The sequence below is a fragment of the Carassius gibelio genome, chromosome A12 (assembly GCF_023724105.1).
Source record: "Carassius gibelio isolate Cgi1373 ecotype wild population from Czech Republic chromosome A12, carGib1.2-hapl.c, whole genome shotgun sequence".
Lineage (NCBI taxonomy): Eukaryota > Metazoa > Chordata > Actinopteri > Cypriniformes > Cyprinidae > Carassius > Carassius gibelio.
In genome coordinates this window covers 6,485,175-6,499,780 of record NC_068382.1, presented here as the reverse complement: position 1 = coordinate 6,499,780, position 14,606 = coordinate 6,485,175, and the positions used below count along the sequence as shown (strand labels likewise).

The window sequence follows — 14,606 nt, the reverse complement described above, 5'->3', positions numbered from 1 at the left end:
TTAAAAAAAAAATTCTAAAGTGAAATCTTTTATACTATTAAATATTAACGTAAGGATAACTTTTATTTTGTTAATGACATGTTAGCTTCATTGGTGGACTGAAGCAACTTATATTTACTTGATTATTTATCTTCTTTTTATTAAGAAAATTCATATACTCTAAGTATCAAATATCAGGCTTTCAGTTAATGTTTGTTTGTACATCTCTCAATCATCATTTCATTATAAACTATTACATTTTATTAAAACTAATGTTACATATAGCATGCAGCTGATATGTCAATGTATTGTATGTAAGTAGTCTGTTATAAAATATGATATATCAGAATATCTTACTTTTTGGCCATATAGATAACTCCAGCAGCATATTTTGGCTTAGACTGGGTCTCTCCCCCAACTTTTATTTTATATAAAATATATATCAGGCTTTAAAGGGTTAAACCATTTACGTACACGCTTTACCAAGTTATAACTGAATAGCACAATAACACCGTGCTTCCACAAAACAATAAACGAACGTAAATAATTTAGTAAATCTAGCTATTTCACAAATGTTCATTTATTTCAAGTTCTTCAATGAAATTAATTCTCCCATAATGCATTTCGCTCAGATGGCAGATGGAATGGCGCCTTTACTAGCGGAGGCGGAACTGTAACTCACAACCATAACATTCACTTCCAGACAGCCTGTGTGGGTCTTGTTCTCACCGTGCGTATTAAATATTTGATTCATATTATTGGGAAGATAATCGCACGTGCATGATGGCTCCGTTCGGCTTGATGTCAGTCGGTGCGAATCTTCTGGCGAAGTCTTTGGCTCTGTTCTCGAGCGCATCTGTTGTGAGGTGAGCATGCTTCGAGTTTAAGCTTATTGATGCATGACTTGTTTATTAGTTAATGTATCATATATAAAATATATTGTATTTAAATGCAGCTACAATAGAGAGGGATATACACTCATATTTTCACATTTGAGCAGCCATATATATTAATGTAAGATATAGTGACAACGCTGCTTTAGCTCAGTAAGTTAGCTAAAGTTCAAATGTAATTTCTTGTAAAGTGTAAGAAGCGTTTTGTTCTGTTTTTACACAACAATACTAATAATATAACACCAGTGACAGTTTTTGTACAGTGACAGTGCTTTGCAATTGTAGGTGTTCATGTGTAGCTCCAGTGTTAAAGAGTTTTAGCACCACAACCGGGGGTCCACCCAAGAGACCCCTGACAGCATACATTACATATGTGAAAGAGATGCATCCCAACATCAGCAGACAAAATCCAGGTATTTTGTAATATTTCTGGGTTACCGATGTATCCGCTTTAGTTGCAGCTAGGCTACCTTGCATTTCTGATTTATTTTGAAATAAGATAATGAACAATCTGTTTTGTTCAGGAGTCAAAAATGTGGATATTGTCCGAAAGTTAGCACAACAGTGGAAAATGCTGACTCCTGAACAGAAGCAGGTACATTCTTGCTTCATATATGTGTGTGTGTGTGTGTGTGTGTTCAAGAAAAAACTGAAATGCATAAGTATTAACTCCGTAATTAGCTGAAGCACCTTTATAGCCTCAAGTCTTTTTGGGGTATGATGCAAAAAGCTTTGCACATCTGCCATTCTTCTCCTCCCCTCTTCACCTCTCAAGCTGTCGGGTGGGGGGCCAGCAGACACTTCAGGTTTCTCCAGAGCTCAAGCCCAGGCTGTGGCTGGGCCTCTCAAGGGCATTCATGGAGTTGTCCGTAAGCCACTATTGCTGTGTGCTTGGGGTCATTGTCCTGTTGGAAGGGGAACCTTCTGCCCATTCTGAGGGCCTGAATGCTCTGGACTAGTTTTCATTAAGGCTATCACTATGTTCTAGTGAACTGAGTTTTCCTTTTAATCTGCCACTGAAAAACACTCCCACCGTTTACTGTGGTACAGCTTACCAGTACTGTGCAGCTGATGAGCAGTGCCTGCTTAGAACTGAGGTGAATCTGACCAGAGAATCTTGTTTCTCACAGTCTGAGAGCCCTTAAGGTTTTTTTTTATTTTTGCAAATTCCAAGTGGTGAGAGTGAGTGGTGCCACTTTTTACCTGGGGATGTATATATTTCATGGTTGCATTCAATAAAATTTGGTTATAAATCAGGTACAGAAAGTGTTTATTTGTCATAATACTGCAAATTCTCTCTCTATGTATATATGCTATTTATTTTTAGATATAACACTCAATATCAATAATATATCATTGGCCATTAAAACAAATCTCATTCAGCCACTAATTTGAATTCTATTTCATTGTGCAGCCATTTCAGGATGCATCTTTGGCATCAAAGGAGCAATATAAGCTTGAGGTGGAGAAATACAAAGCCCAACTGAGTCCTGCACAGACTGCTGCTCTTGCGATAGAAAAACGACAAAAAGTGGCCAAACGAAAAGCAATCAGGAGGAAGAAGGTGAGTTTTGCCTACTATAATAACCCAATAAGACTCTTTACACTGACAAAATCTTATTGTATTCCCTTCTACACTATATTTATCCTTAGAAATTAAGTATTAAGTATTTTGATGACCTTTGTAGTAAAGGAATATTGTACTTCTATTGCAGGAGTTGAACAGTCTTGGCAAGCCCAAACGCCCCAGGAGCGCCTTCAACATCTTCATGTCGGAGCACTTTGAGGAAGCAAAAGGAAATAATATGCAGGTGAAAATTGACTTATATACAGTTTATACTGACCATTAACACTAAACAAAATCTTTATAATATGAATTTGAGGTATTTCATACCATGTCTATTGGTGGCAACAACGGAGTATGTCATTTTTTTTCTTTCCAGACAAAGATGAAGTCGCTAAGAGACGACTGGGAGCGTTTCAGTGCAACACAGAAACAAGTGAGTTTTGCCTTGAGCATCTGGAGCTCAAGCTATGGCTCTGTTCCATCACCCAGTGTGCTGCCTGCTGTCTTCTAAGGCACCTCATAAACTAGCCAATTTAAAAACACTACATGAGCAGTATCTCTGTGAATCATATAGATAGCACTCACAATTAGGAGTCCCCACCAATTAATAAACTTGTGACAACATCGATATTACCAATTACACTTTACATTTGACAAGAACTGTCTGTTAGCCATGCTCAGGATTGCATCACAGGATTTAACATTAGGGCTTTACGTCTTTCCCTTTCTTTGAATGAAACGAATGCTTGAAAATATAGTGGTTAAAATTGTTCATTTTTAATTTGGTTTAAAACTGTATTTGTTACCATTCAAACGTTCTGTACAATTTCTTTCCTTCCTTTGGAAAGAGATTAAAGCTTTCATTCAGCAGTGATGCTTTAAATTGATCAAAGGTGAGAGTAAAGATTTTTACAGTGTTGATTTTAAATATTTCTATTAATAAATGCTCTTATCTTGACCATTCTGTTTATCAAATTAAATTTTTCCACAAAATTAAGCAGCAACTGTTTTCAACATAAAAAAAATGTTGATAAAATTAAGCTTTACCATCAAAGGAACAAATTAAATTTTTAAATTAAAATAGAAATTGCTGAAATGTTTTCTAAGATTTCCTTCTCTGTGTAGGGTACATGTGATACTGCCTCAGATTTTCACTATAATTAGGCATTTTAGAAAAACTGAAAGCTTACTATGTTTTGAAAAAGATTCTTTATCTGACTTCACTGCTTTATTTTCAGATGTACATTCAGCTGGCTGAGGATGACAAAGTCCGTTACAAGAACGAAATAAAATCGTGGGAGGAACACATGATCGAGATTGGAAGGGAAGACCTTGTTCGGAGAAAAGAGAGGAGAGCCATCAAAGCCAATGCCACTAAAGACAGAAAGCAGAAATCCAAAGTAACAGTGCTAAAGGCAAAAGCGCCAAAAAAGAAGACTGAAACAGCAGTGAAAAAGACTGTGAAGAGCGCCAAGAAGTGAGATGATGTGTACGACTCTGTTAGACAGAGAGTGCTGTACAAAGGCCAGTTCCGTCCTCAATTAAAAAAAAAAAAACTGTGCTTTCCGTTAGTAGAGCTACATTTATATAGTGTTCAAAGCATGAAGGTTTTAAAACTGTGAAAACCAAGTCCTTCATGATGACTCGTCTTTTCAGTTTTTTTTTTTTTTTTTTTTTTCATTCACTCACTGTCCTGACATTTTTATAATGCTACATTTTCTCACGGATGAAGAATTCTTGAAGGCAAGAAAAATTTCTTGACTGGCTATAAAACTAAGACTGACATCAGTTTTCATTTGCTTCGTAGAATGAGTTTGTATATCATGCTTTAAAAGAGGACACCATGTTTTGTATAATGTCTTTACTTACAAAATAAACAACATTTTTTTTTATAAAAGCAACAGGAGGCATTTACAAAAGAATGCTACACAACTTCATTAAGAATTTCAAAAGTGTGCCAAGATTAAAGTTATAGTTCCCCTAATTATAATATATAACTGACTTTATTCTGTGTAAAACAAATACAGGTAATTGCCATACGACGCCTCAATCACTAAATGTGCAAATGTACATTTAAATACATTCTATGGGGGAAAGCACCTTAAATATTTTTCAAAGTTGCTCTTTTATAGCATAAAGGGTGAATAAATGTCCATTTTCAGTTTAGGTGAACTATCACTTTAAATGCAGATAAAGTGGCCTCAAATAAACATTGGAAATTATCTTCTAATGCAAGTGTCAACTCTGGACATGAAACTTCACATTTAAAAATGTTACATTTAACAGATATTTACATTATAATTTGTAATATTCTTGAGGGAGAAGATCAGGACTTGGAAGCCGAGCTGGGATCAGACGGCAGTTTGGCTTCTAGCAGTAAAGTCTCAAAATCAGGTGAACACACCAGCTTGTGTGTGATGTTTCCCAGCACAGTCATGTCCCCGGTGAGACCCTCTGACAGACGCACACACACAAGTTGCTGCAGATACAAAAACAATCATATCCCATGAAACACACTTCATGTTAGGAGATCTTCAGTCCATTTGAAGGACACCTCACCCAAAATTATAAAAAACATATATATACTCATAATAATAATCCTCCTGACTCCAGTCCATCAATTAAAACCTTGAAGAGTGAAAAAGCTGTGTTAGTAAGAAACAAATCCGTCATTAAGGTGTTTTAACTTTAAATACCAGTCTATAATCCATAATAATTAATAGTCTTGATGGATTTATTACAAACAATTTTTCACTTCACAAGATGTTAACTGATGGACTAGTCTGTTTTTATCAGCTGTTTGGACTCTCATTGTGACGGCACCCATTCACTGCAGAGAATCCATTGGTGAGCAAGTGATGCAAAGCTCAATTTCTCCAAATATGTTTCTTATGAAGAAACAAACTCCTGCCTGAGGGTGAGTAAACTTTCAACCAATTGTAATTTTTGGGTGAACTATTGATTTAATAAATTAAACAGATCCAGTTGACTTCAACATTAGCCGTGCAAAAATATAAACACCTGAATGCAACCATAAATCCCAAACCCTACTTTCTTCCATGAAATAAAAAAGACATTTTATAATTACACTGATCAATGGCTTCATAATCAACCAAATTTATTGTAAAAGTGGTCCATATGACACCAGTTATATAATTGTATGAAAAGTTTACTTTAATGGTGATTTATGATAAATGGTACATTTTTGAAGACTGGCAGGCCCAGCTGTCACAATTTCACTATATGTAAAAAATAAATAAATATATATATATGTATATATATATATATATATATATATATATATGTATATATATATATATATATATATATATATATATATATATATATAGCAATTAAATAATGTATGTAATAAACATGCTGAAACTAGATGAAAGCTGAATACTGAAGAATAACACTGTTTACATATTCTTGCATTGTGTTTCCAATATATATATTTTTTATTAATATAAACTGGTCTTACAGATGTTTTGGATATTATGTCAAACAACTTTATTCTGATGTGTTTTCAGAACTGAAAAGTTTTTATTTTTATTTTTATTCTGCTACATTGCAACTATTAAAAATGAGAATGCATTAACTCACCTGTAGGAAAGAGAAGGCCGCTCCCTCTGAGACATCTAATGTAACGTTTCCCATGACCAGTTGGACTTTACCAGACTTTCTAATTTGCAGTTTGCCAATCAGGCCCTCTGAGAAGTCAGACAGCATAGGTACAGCGGCTTTATCAGGCTGATCCTGAAGAATGATATAAACACAGCATTAAAATCCTTACTGCAGATGATAATAAATGAATGTGCTTTGAAATCATACTATGAAATTCCGGTGCGAACACACATTCATAAAAAACATTTCATAAAAAACAGCCAAAAAAGAAAAAGAATTTGGAAAATTATAATGAAAAGTTTAACTTTCAAAAGAGTATCACAATATACAGTAAATATAGGATATGACACCTTATTAAGGCACAGTATGAAATCTTACAAGAGCTTTGATTTGCGATGAGCGCTTGTCTTCGGTCTTGCTATCCTTTCTGGTTTTCTCTAGGCTCGAGGTTTTAGGTTGACCGGGTATGGTATCAGGAAGTTGAATAAACAGTAGTTCTTCCTTATCTGAAACACTCAGCTGATGAAACAGCTCTCCAACCGTCGGCTGCTGCGGCGGGCATGCAAGCGTGCCCCTCACTGGCACAGAGTATGTCTGCTCAGCTCTGGCTGATTTCAGTGCGTTATTAGATGCTGTCTCTTCTTTAACTGCAAAAATATCTTGGATTTAGTTCTTTGTTTACTGTAAACGGAACAAAAACTAGCATCAAAACAAGCCATAAACTGTAACTTACATGAACTAGCTGCATCTGTTGACAAAAAGCTGCATGACTGATAGAATGGAAGTCTGATTGGTCTTTGCTTGGGATCATTTTGTAATCCAGGATCATCCAAAAACTGCTCAATTAAAGCAGGAAAAATATTAAAATGCTACTGGTTAACTTTCAAGACTCCAAGAAATACGTAAGACGATAAAGGCTCGTTGGGGCTTACATCATCTCGTTGGAGTTTTTGCAAGATTTCATCGTCATCATCCTCCGTATTTTTCTTTTCCTTTTTAACGCATTTTGTGACAGGTGCAGGATCACAGTCACTCAGGGTAGAGCTGCTCCAGTTACCTGTAAGATCAGGCACACAAAAGTGACTTGACGACATTTTATTTGATATTTAATATTCATTGTACTAGCATGAGTCAGAATTCCCAATTATTTATTTATTTCATTATTTCACAATGCACATAACTTCATGCCTTATAGACGCATTTTGCAGCTCAGATTGATGAGCAATAGTGTTGTTTACATTTGATATAAACATCAAGCAGTTGAGATGTGCTATAATTTATATAATGTGTTGTGAGTATACTATTTGCAAATAAAGTTGGATATACTTATAAATCCAATTTCATATATACAGTTGTGCGACAAAACAAAAAAAAGGAGTTTACATTTTGTGACAATATAAACAGCCAAACAGTTGCGATTTGCTATATGGTACAATATTGCTGCATTATGGAACTTTACTGTATGTACATAGATAGGTAAAAATGAATATGCTTTCAGTAGTTGTAAGTTGGCGTTACCAATTTGTTACGTGGTTATACTGAGGATTATATTGAGATTGTATAACGATTTGATGTAGTGCAAGCCTAATTACTACATTGGGATGCATATCAAGGTTAAATGATGCATAAGAATGACAGGGTTAAAACTGCAATCATAACACCCACCGCTTAAAAATTTAACAGAGGAGTTAACTGAAAGTCAGTAACTGAGTGCTTTAAAAATGTGATTTACCCTGTTTTTATACAGTCTATGGCTTTACCTAGTTTTCTGTAGGTGTCTGCTGGACCCTGCTCAAAGATGGAGTGAGACTGAATTGTCAGAGGTTTGTCTCGCCGTCGTCTCTCTCTTTGTCTGTCTTCCTTCTCTCTTCTCTTTTTCTTTGGTGCAGTGTGACTCTCCTCCTGTAACCTCCAGAACACAAGTGATTTATACGGTAAAGCCACAAAGATTTTTTTTTTTTTTTTTGATAAAAGCTGAAGATAAAGTGAAAATGAGTCTCTGGTATTTAAACTTTGGGAGGAAAAAAGGGTTTGAACTAATTATTACATTCAATTAACTCTTTTAAAACTCTGATTCAAGTTTATTACGAGGTTTAAAATACTTACCCATCTTTAGTTTTGCGAACAGAGTGAACATTCGGTACAAAGGTTTTCTGTAGGGAAAAAATAAAATAAAAATTATATATATTATCTACATCAGACACCTCTCTAAAACTGGACGAGTATTTAAGATGTTGCACTGAAAACATTAGAGTAAAATATGTATTATTTTCTATAAAGCTGCTTTTAAGCAGTGTATTGTGAAAATAACTACTGACTTCATCTAATATGTTTGTGTTTTAAACAAAGTTTAGAGCAGCATCTGATATTGAACCATTGACATTAGAAGGTGAAACCTTTCTATAGCCACCCAGAGTCAGATCTCTGGAGCGCAGAGAGGTCAGTCTGCCTGGTGGAGGTGGATTCAGTGATACTCGGCCTGGCAGTCCTCGACCCAGAGCAATTGATGTTCTGAAAGAGGCAGATGAGCTCGCTTCTGCATCCACATCTCCATCTCCATCTCCATGTTCAGACATCCTGCGAGACCCAGAATCACTTACTGAAAACAACAACCCTAGTGAGATGCCTTCATAGACATTTGTTTTGTTGGTCAAACGTGATTTCCCAGAGTGGTACAATGGCAAAAAGAGCCTCGGAGAGTTATGGGTGTTATATAAAACAAACGTTCATTCAAACACAATTGCTGCGCGCCTCCATTTTGTTAGCAACCTAAGCTATCAAAACAAAGCCTTAAATACCAGTGTATGCCGGTGGATTTGGAAAAGCGCTGGAATCATGACGGAAATACTTCTGTACCGAATAACGTTAATAATAAGTGAAATTAAAGACCGTACGTACTTGAAATTGGTGTAAACACTTTAAATAATATCTGTTAAATTCGTCCAGCTGACAGCTAACGTTACATCCTTGCAGAAGCATCATTGGTCACGTGATACGGATTTACCAAAGAATAAAGTCACAAAAGATTATATTATATTATATTATATTATATTATATTATATTATATTATTCTGTACTGTTGTTATTTTATCACATTAATGAATAATACATTTTAATGCATATAGTAAAAATGTTTTTAGTCTATATTCATCTCTGAATGTATATGGTCTTATATTGTCATAATTGTCTTACTATTAAACTAAACTATTTTATTACTTCTATATTATTAATATTGTGTTACATATTTTAACATCCTTTATATTCCATTGTATTGATTTATACAGTTATTTTATCACATTAATAAACAATTCATACTTTGGCCTATATAATAATAATTTATAGCATTTATATAGTAAAATATGACTATATTTATTTTTAGACATCTTTTGTAGCTTTTTGTCTTGATATTAAACTGTATGTGTGTTGGAGCAAAACTCTGCTGGGCTCCGGTCCCCCAGGAATTAAGTCTTAGAACTCTTGTTCTAAGGTGTGCAATTATTTTCAGGGAAACCCACGGCAAACACACACAGACGGAAACATACACGAGCACAGAAACGTCTTGTCAGCACTGCTCTGTCGATCAGTCAAATATTTTAGCTTAACCTAAAAGCTTCTTGATGTTACTCACTAATAACGGTGCTGTTCTTGAAGATGAACAGCTGTAGATGAGATGTGTGTGATTAAGGATAAAACCTGACGAATGTCTTTAAATACAACATGTGAAAAATATGTGAGGTGTGGTAACCGTGGTATAAGCGGTATAATTTCTCCGGTCCATTGCGTTATTAGAAAATAATGCACACCCGAGGTGTAATGGTTAAATACAATTAAATAATAATAATCAATTATTCAATACATATTAAAATATGTATATTATATAGTTTTATATTTTATTTATTTGTAATAATAAATAGGTACATTTATTTATAATACATTTTTTTGTAAAATAAATGAAACGCGGGGGGGGGGGGTGCAATTGGTGCGGCATTTTAATTTTAATTGTAAAAGTAGTTTAGCTTTATTTTATATAGTCTTATACGGTGTCTTAAACTGTTTTATTAGCCTATTAGTATGAAATCACCACTCATCAGATCAATCATTCTTGAGTAATTCTGCTGTGTTCTCGTGTTGTATGCTGCATCTTTTAAAAAACTTCCCCAGTATTATATTTACCTAGGCTATTATAATAGTAACAAATACAAATATAGGCCTAACGATTATATATTACAATAAAACAGTTATATCAATAAATCTATCTATAGCTACATATGTTTTTAAACAAAGCATGCAGTAATGTAGTAAACAAAATGTTGTCTAGTAGGCAGCTCACTAAGTTTTGTGACAGACCCCTTCCATTCGCCCTTGGCTCATATTGAACAAAGGGCGGCGCTCTGCTTGTGCCTGCCCTCACTTTATACTCGTCGGGTCAGTGTAAGTCACACAGAGCCCGTGGCCGCTATGACTGGCGCTCACTCTCCGCGGGAATGATCTGATCTGACGGCTACGGAGAGTCAGCGGTGCTCTGTGAAAGTCATGGCCGCTCAGTGTGAACCCTTGAGCGAATACTTACAGCAGTCCGATCCGGGCTCCAACAGCGAGCGCAGCGCTGATTCCCCTCTGCCCGTGTCTGAGGATGACTCCAGCGGACCCACTGCACCTCCGGACCCCGAGTGGACCGAGGAGAGGTTTCGAGTGGACCGGAAAAAACTGGAGATCATGTTATTAGGTAAAACTGTTGTTTCCATGACAACAGTTGTCATTTTTTTAGAGAGTTTAAAGAGTTATAAACCAACATTATGCAAGTAAAACTTAAATGTTTACTACTCCAAGTGCACAATTGTTGGTTATAATTGTACTGTTTATCTGAACAAATATAATAGTAATGTAAAATCGACTGCATCTGCAGAGTTGTTTCTCTTTTCCTTTGTTCAACTCCTATGTATAATTCTCACTTCCATGCCCATTTTGTTTTCAGAAAAATAAGTTTAAATAAATAGTATAATGAAAATCTTATCAAAATAATCTAGCTAAGAAATCCAGACTAAAAGCCAGTAGTTGAGGCCCCATTGCTCAGTTTGCATAGAGAGCTTCCAAATGTTTTGAAGAAAGTTTGTAGTGTTGTTGTATAGTTTGAATATACATATCTTAAGGACTGATTTATGTGTTTTTTCTTATGATATTAGGTGTTTAGTGTAAAATCACAATTTTGTTTCAATGTGAAGACTGTACTGTAAGACATGAACTGTGTGTGCAGTGAATAACTCAACCAATAGAGGCAGTGTTATTTCTGCTTTTGACATTGGTCTTGAATGTTGTCTTTTTTTTTCTCATTTTGTTGAAGTAATTTTAAAACAAATGACAGTGTGGTCAACCGCTTCAGAAAAGTGGAGGATGAGAGTAAATGTAAAGTTTGGATGATGAATTAACATGTTTTCGGCTTACGATTCGGATTGCATGTGATTTTTACTTACTAGCCTAGCACAGAACTGAGCAAAGAAAAATAGTTTTGTTTTTAAATTAATGGATTTATCAAGTAGTTGATAGAAATCGACGGGGCCTCTCTGTAAGGATGGTAAAACACTTTGAAGCTCTCTGCTCTGTAATACTTTGTCCATGTCGGGTCATGCTTTCCATGTTGTTTCATGGTACCGTATGAGTTCAGAAAGGGACATCATCATCATCCTACACTCACAAAGTCTCTAGGTTCAGTTAACCGCAGCAATCCTTCCTGCTGAGGTCATTCAGCATCTCCTCACAGGGTTTTAGAGTGCATTTGGTCAACCTGCTTGCTGAAGGAATGCTATTAAGATTGGGAATTTTCCTAGAAGATGCACAGAGAAGTTTGGTAGCACTTTATTTTACAGTCCTGTTCCTCATGTACATACTATGTACTTATTATAGTAATCACAGTAACTATGTAATAACTAGGTACTAACCCTAAACCTAACCCTACCCCATGTAGCTACCTTGTGTTACCAGAACTTTCTTAGATAAATACACTGTAAGTACACTATAACTACATGTTAGTACACGTACTGTAAAATAAAGTGCAACCGAACTTGTGTACATTTTGAGATTTAATTGCCAAACCAAATGATAGGAATTCAGCATTACACAATTCGATTTAAGATCAACCATAAAACTAGAGTACAAACATGAAGGGACCTTGTGTTATATATCCAAAATAACCATTCTGTGATCCACAGAAGTAGAAAGCACTTTTATTGTAAGAAAAAAAAAAAAAATTGAATAGACATTCTGGTATCAGACTTTACCACAAGAAGATATACTTCATTTGCAACATTTATAGTCTTTTTGTTGAAGGAGGATTTGAAAGTTGTTAATCATAAGAGCAGTTCTCACATTTTAAAGTTCCTTGTTCAATCTTCACATTTAATAGCTGTGACTGGAGAGAACTGCTCATTACTGCTTGTTTTCAGCAAAGTTTACATCACAGGTGCTCGCTCAAAAAGCACTTAGTTCATCAGATATAATGAGAAGAGTTAAGCAACATTCAAGATAAGTTTTCTGAAGCTTATTATATATCTTGGATAGGAACATCTATTAATCATTTCATTTTATTATTATTTTAACTGGCTCATGTAGAGAAATGGCTCACGGTGTTTTTCTGGAATTCTCAAGAATCAGTAACGAATCGCATAAAGGAGGTCTGAATTTGTTTTTGTTCCAGATGTATATTAATGATTACATTTGTGTAGTCGATGTTGAGAAGGAATGTGTTCATACCAAGATGTATTGTGACCCGTCTGTTTAATCTTACGTTTAATGCACTACAGTGTTGTAGATTCGTAGTATCAAGAAGATATACATGCTTCTGTGGCTGCAGGTCAGCACCCATATAGTGTAATATGCAGTCTGCTGAAGATATATATGTATGTATATATATATATATATATATATATATATATATATATATATATATATATATATATATATATATATATATATATATATATATATATATATGTATATATGTATGTGACGAGCAGGGCGGGGCCGAGAGCCGTGGGAATGGAGCGAGGCCGGGTGGAGTGATTGGAAATGAGCGACACCTGCTCGACCCACCAGTCTCGAGTCCCACGGAGGAGATGGAGGGATATAAAACAGGAGCGACGACAGTGGAGGATGAGAGAGGACCAGGTTTTGATTTTGATTGTGTGCAGCAGTTGTCCGTGAGGGGCTGTCATGCTGTTTTGTCTTTATTTTATTATTCAAGCCTTCTTTGATTGTCCGCCGGTTCCCGCCTCCTTCTTCCCATGAAAGAATTGTTACTATATATATATATATATATATATATATATATATATATATATATATATATATATATATTTACATTCATGATTAAAGCTGCAGTCCATAAATGTTATCTCTTTGTTGCCACCTATGTTTGAAAACCAGCCATTGCAGTTCCTTCCTGGCATGGGCTGTGATATGGTTGTGATCCAAGCGCTCCAAGCAGCAACCTCCCGCTCTCTCTTGTGAAACCCATATGGAAGTGACTTAAACTGTAATTCATCGACTGGCCGCAAAAGGGAGTCAATCACATAGACTCCCCATGTTAAAATGAAAGTGACGTTGACATTCAGCCAAGTATGGTGACCCATACTCAGAATTCTTGCTCTGCATTTAACCCATCCGAAGTACGCACGCACAAACACGCACGCACGCACGGAGCAGTGGGTTCAATGCCTAAGTCGTGGTATTGAGGGTGGAGAGAGCACTGTACATTCACTCACCCAACCCACAATTCCTGCTGGCCCGAGACTCGAACTCACAACCCTTCAATTGCGAGTCCGGCTCTCTAACCATTAGGCCACGACTTCCCCCATGCCCATGCCAATGCCAATGCCAAATGCCAATGCCAAACTTTACAGCAGAAAAAAAAAAACAACGTTTACAGCCTAGTTCAATAAATTTTGGTCTTTATAGCTAATGCCCTTCAATTCAACTGTGAGGGGGGTGAATTATTTTATAACTCATCCTTTAAATTATATTAAGCCTTAAAGTTCTGGATAATTATGGGATTGACCACTTGAGTGACAGGAGGATTGCCGCTTCTGACACCGCCATCGAGCTAGGTGGGCTAGGTTTCAAAAACCATCTCCCGCCTTTTTGTCCATTTTTGATTATCCGGAATTGACGTGCGGTGACACGCTGACAAGATGGCAATGGCCGCCTCCGCCTACTTTTAGCTTCAAAAACGCTCTTCGGAAACCTATGGGTGATGTCACGGACAATAAGTCCATGTTTTTATACAGTCTACTTTGGTTGTGTTCCAGCGCGGATGAATCTGTTTGAGGTGAATGTGTAGCTCTCAGTCACCGCACCAGTGTGGATATTTACTGTACTTAGTAATGACAGATTCTAGCCTATGTCTTGGAATATATGACCCAAATAAGAATTTTCACCATATATTGTCATCTGAACAAGTAACATTAAGTAACAAGTTTGCCATACTTTACTTCGACCAACTGAGGAAAAAAGCATTACAATACATCACGCTACCATTGGTGACTTAATCT

General features: G+C 35.9%; 3 protein-coding genes across 5 annotated transcripts in view; 2 read left to right on the top strand and 1 right to left on the bottom strand.

The window, feature by feature from the left end:
* Positions 1-600: 600 nt before the first annotated feature.
* Positions 601-4,329, top strand: tfam (transcription factor A, mitochondrial). Its single transcript, XM_052610957.1, has 7 exons — positions 601-845; positions 1,158-1,285; positions 1,397-1,467; positions 2,287-2,436; positions 2,588-2,683; positions 2,816-2,872; positions 3,678-4,329. The coding sequence occupies exons 1-7, from the start codon at positions 760-762 to the stop codon at positions 3,918-3,920; spliced, it is 831 nt and encodes a 276-aa protein (XP_052466917.1). The 5' UTR covers positions 601-759; the 3' UTR covers positions 3,921-4,329.
* On the bottom strand, positions 4,286-9,063 carry LOC128025005 (DNA-directed RNA polymerase III subunit RPC4). 3 transcript variants are annotated; one of them, XM_052610949.1, is made up of 9 exons: positions 8,962-9,063; positions 8,460-8,640; positions 8,170-8,216; positions 7,824-7,972; positions 6,996-7,120; positions 6,797-6,899; positions 6,442-6,710; positions 6,043-6,195; positions 4,286-4,918 (listed from the first exon to the last, which is right to left on the bottom strand). In XM_052610949.1, exons 2-9 carry the CDS (start codon positions 8,637-8,639, stop codon positions 4,766-4,768), a joined length of 1,179 nt encoding a protein of 392 aa, XP_052466909.1. In that variant the 5' UTR covers position 8,640; positions 8,962-9,063; the 3' UTR covers positions 4,286-4,765. The 3 variants fall into 3 exon arrangements, with proteins under 3 accessions (XP_052466909.1, XP_052466908.1, XP_052466910.1); XM_052610948.1 differs by having other exon boundaries at positions 8,460-8,662; positions 8,962-9,055; XM_052610950.1 differs by having other exon boundaries at positions 8,862-9,046.
* A 1,374-nt stretch (positions 9,064-10,437) lies between these two features.
* The window catches only part of LOC128024993 (protein bicaudal C homolog 1), an 85,633-nt gene continuing 81,464 nt past the window's right edge, over positions 10,438-14,606 (top strand). The window contains exon 1 of the mRNA XM_052610928.1: positions 10,438-10,789. Coding sequence (XP_052466888.1) covers positions 10,597-10,789 — 193 coding nt within the window. The 5' untranslated portion in view covers positions 10,438-10,596. The remainder of the gene's footprint in view (positions 10,790-14,606) is intronic.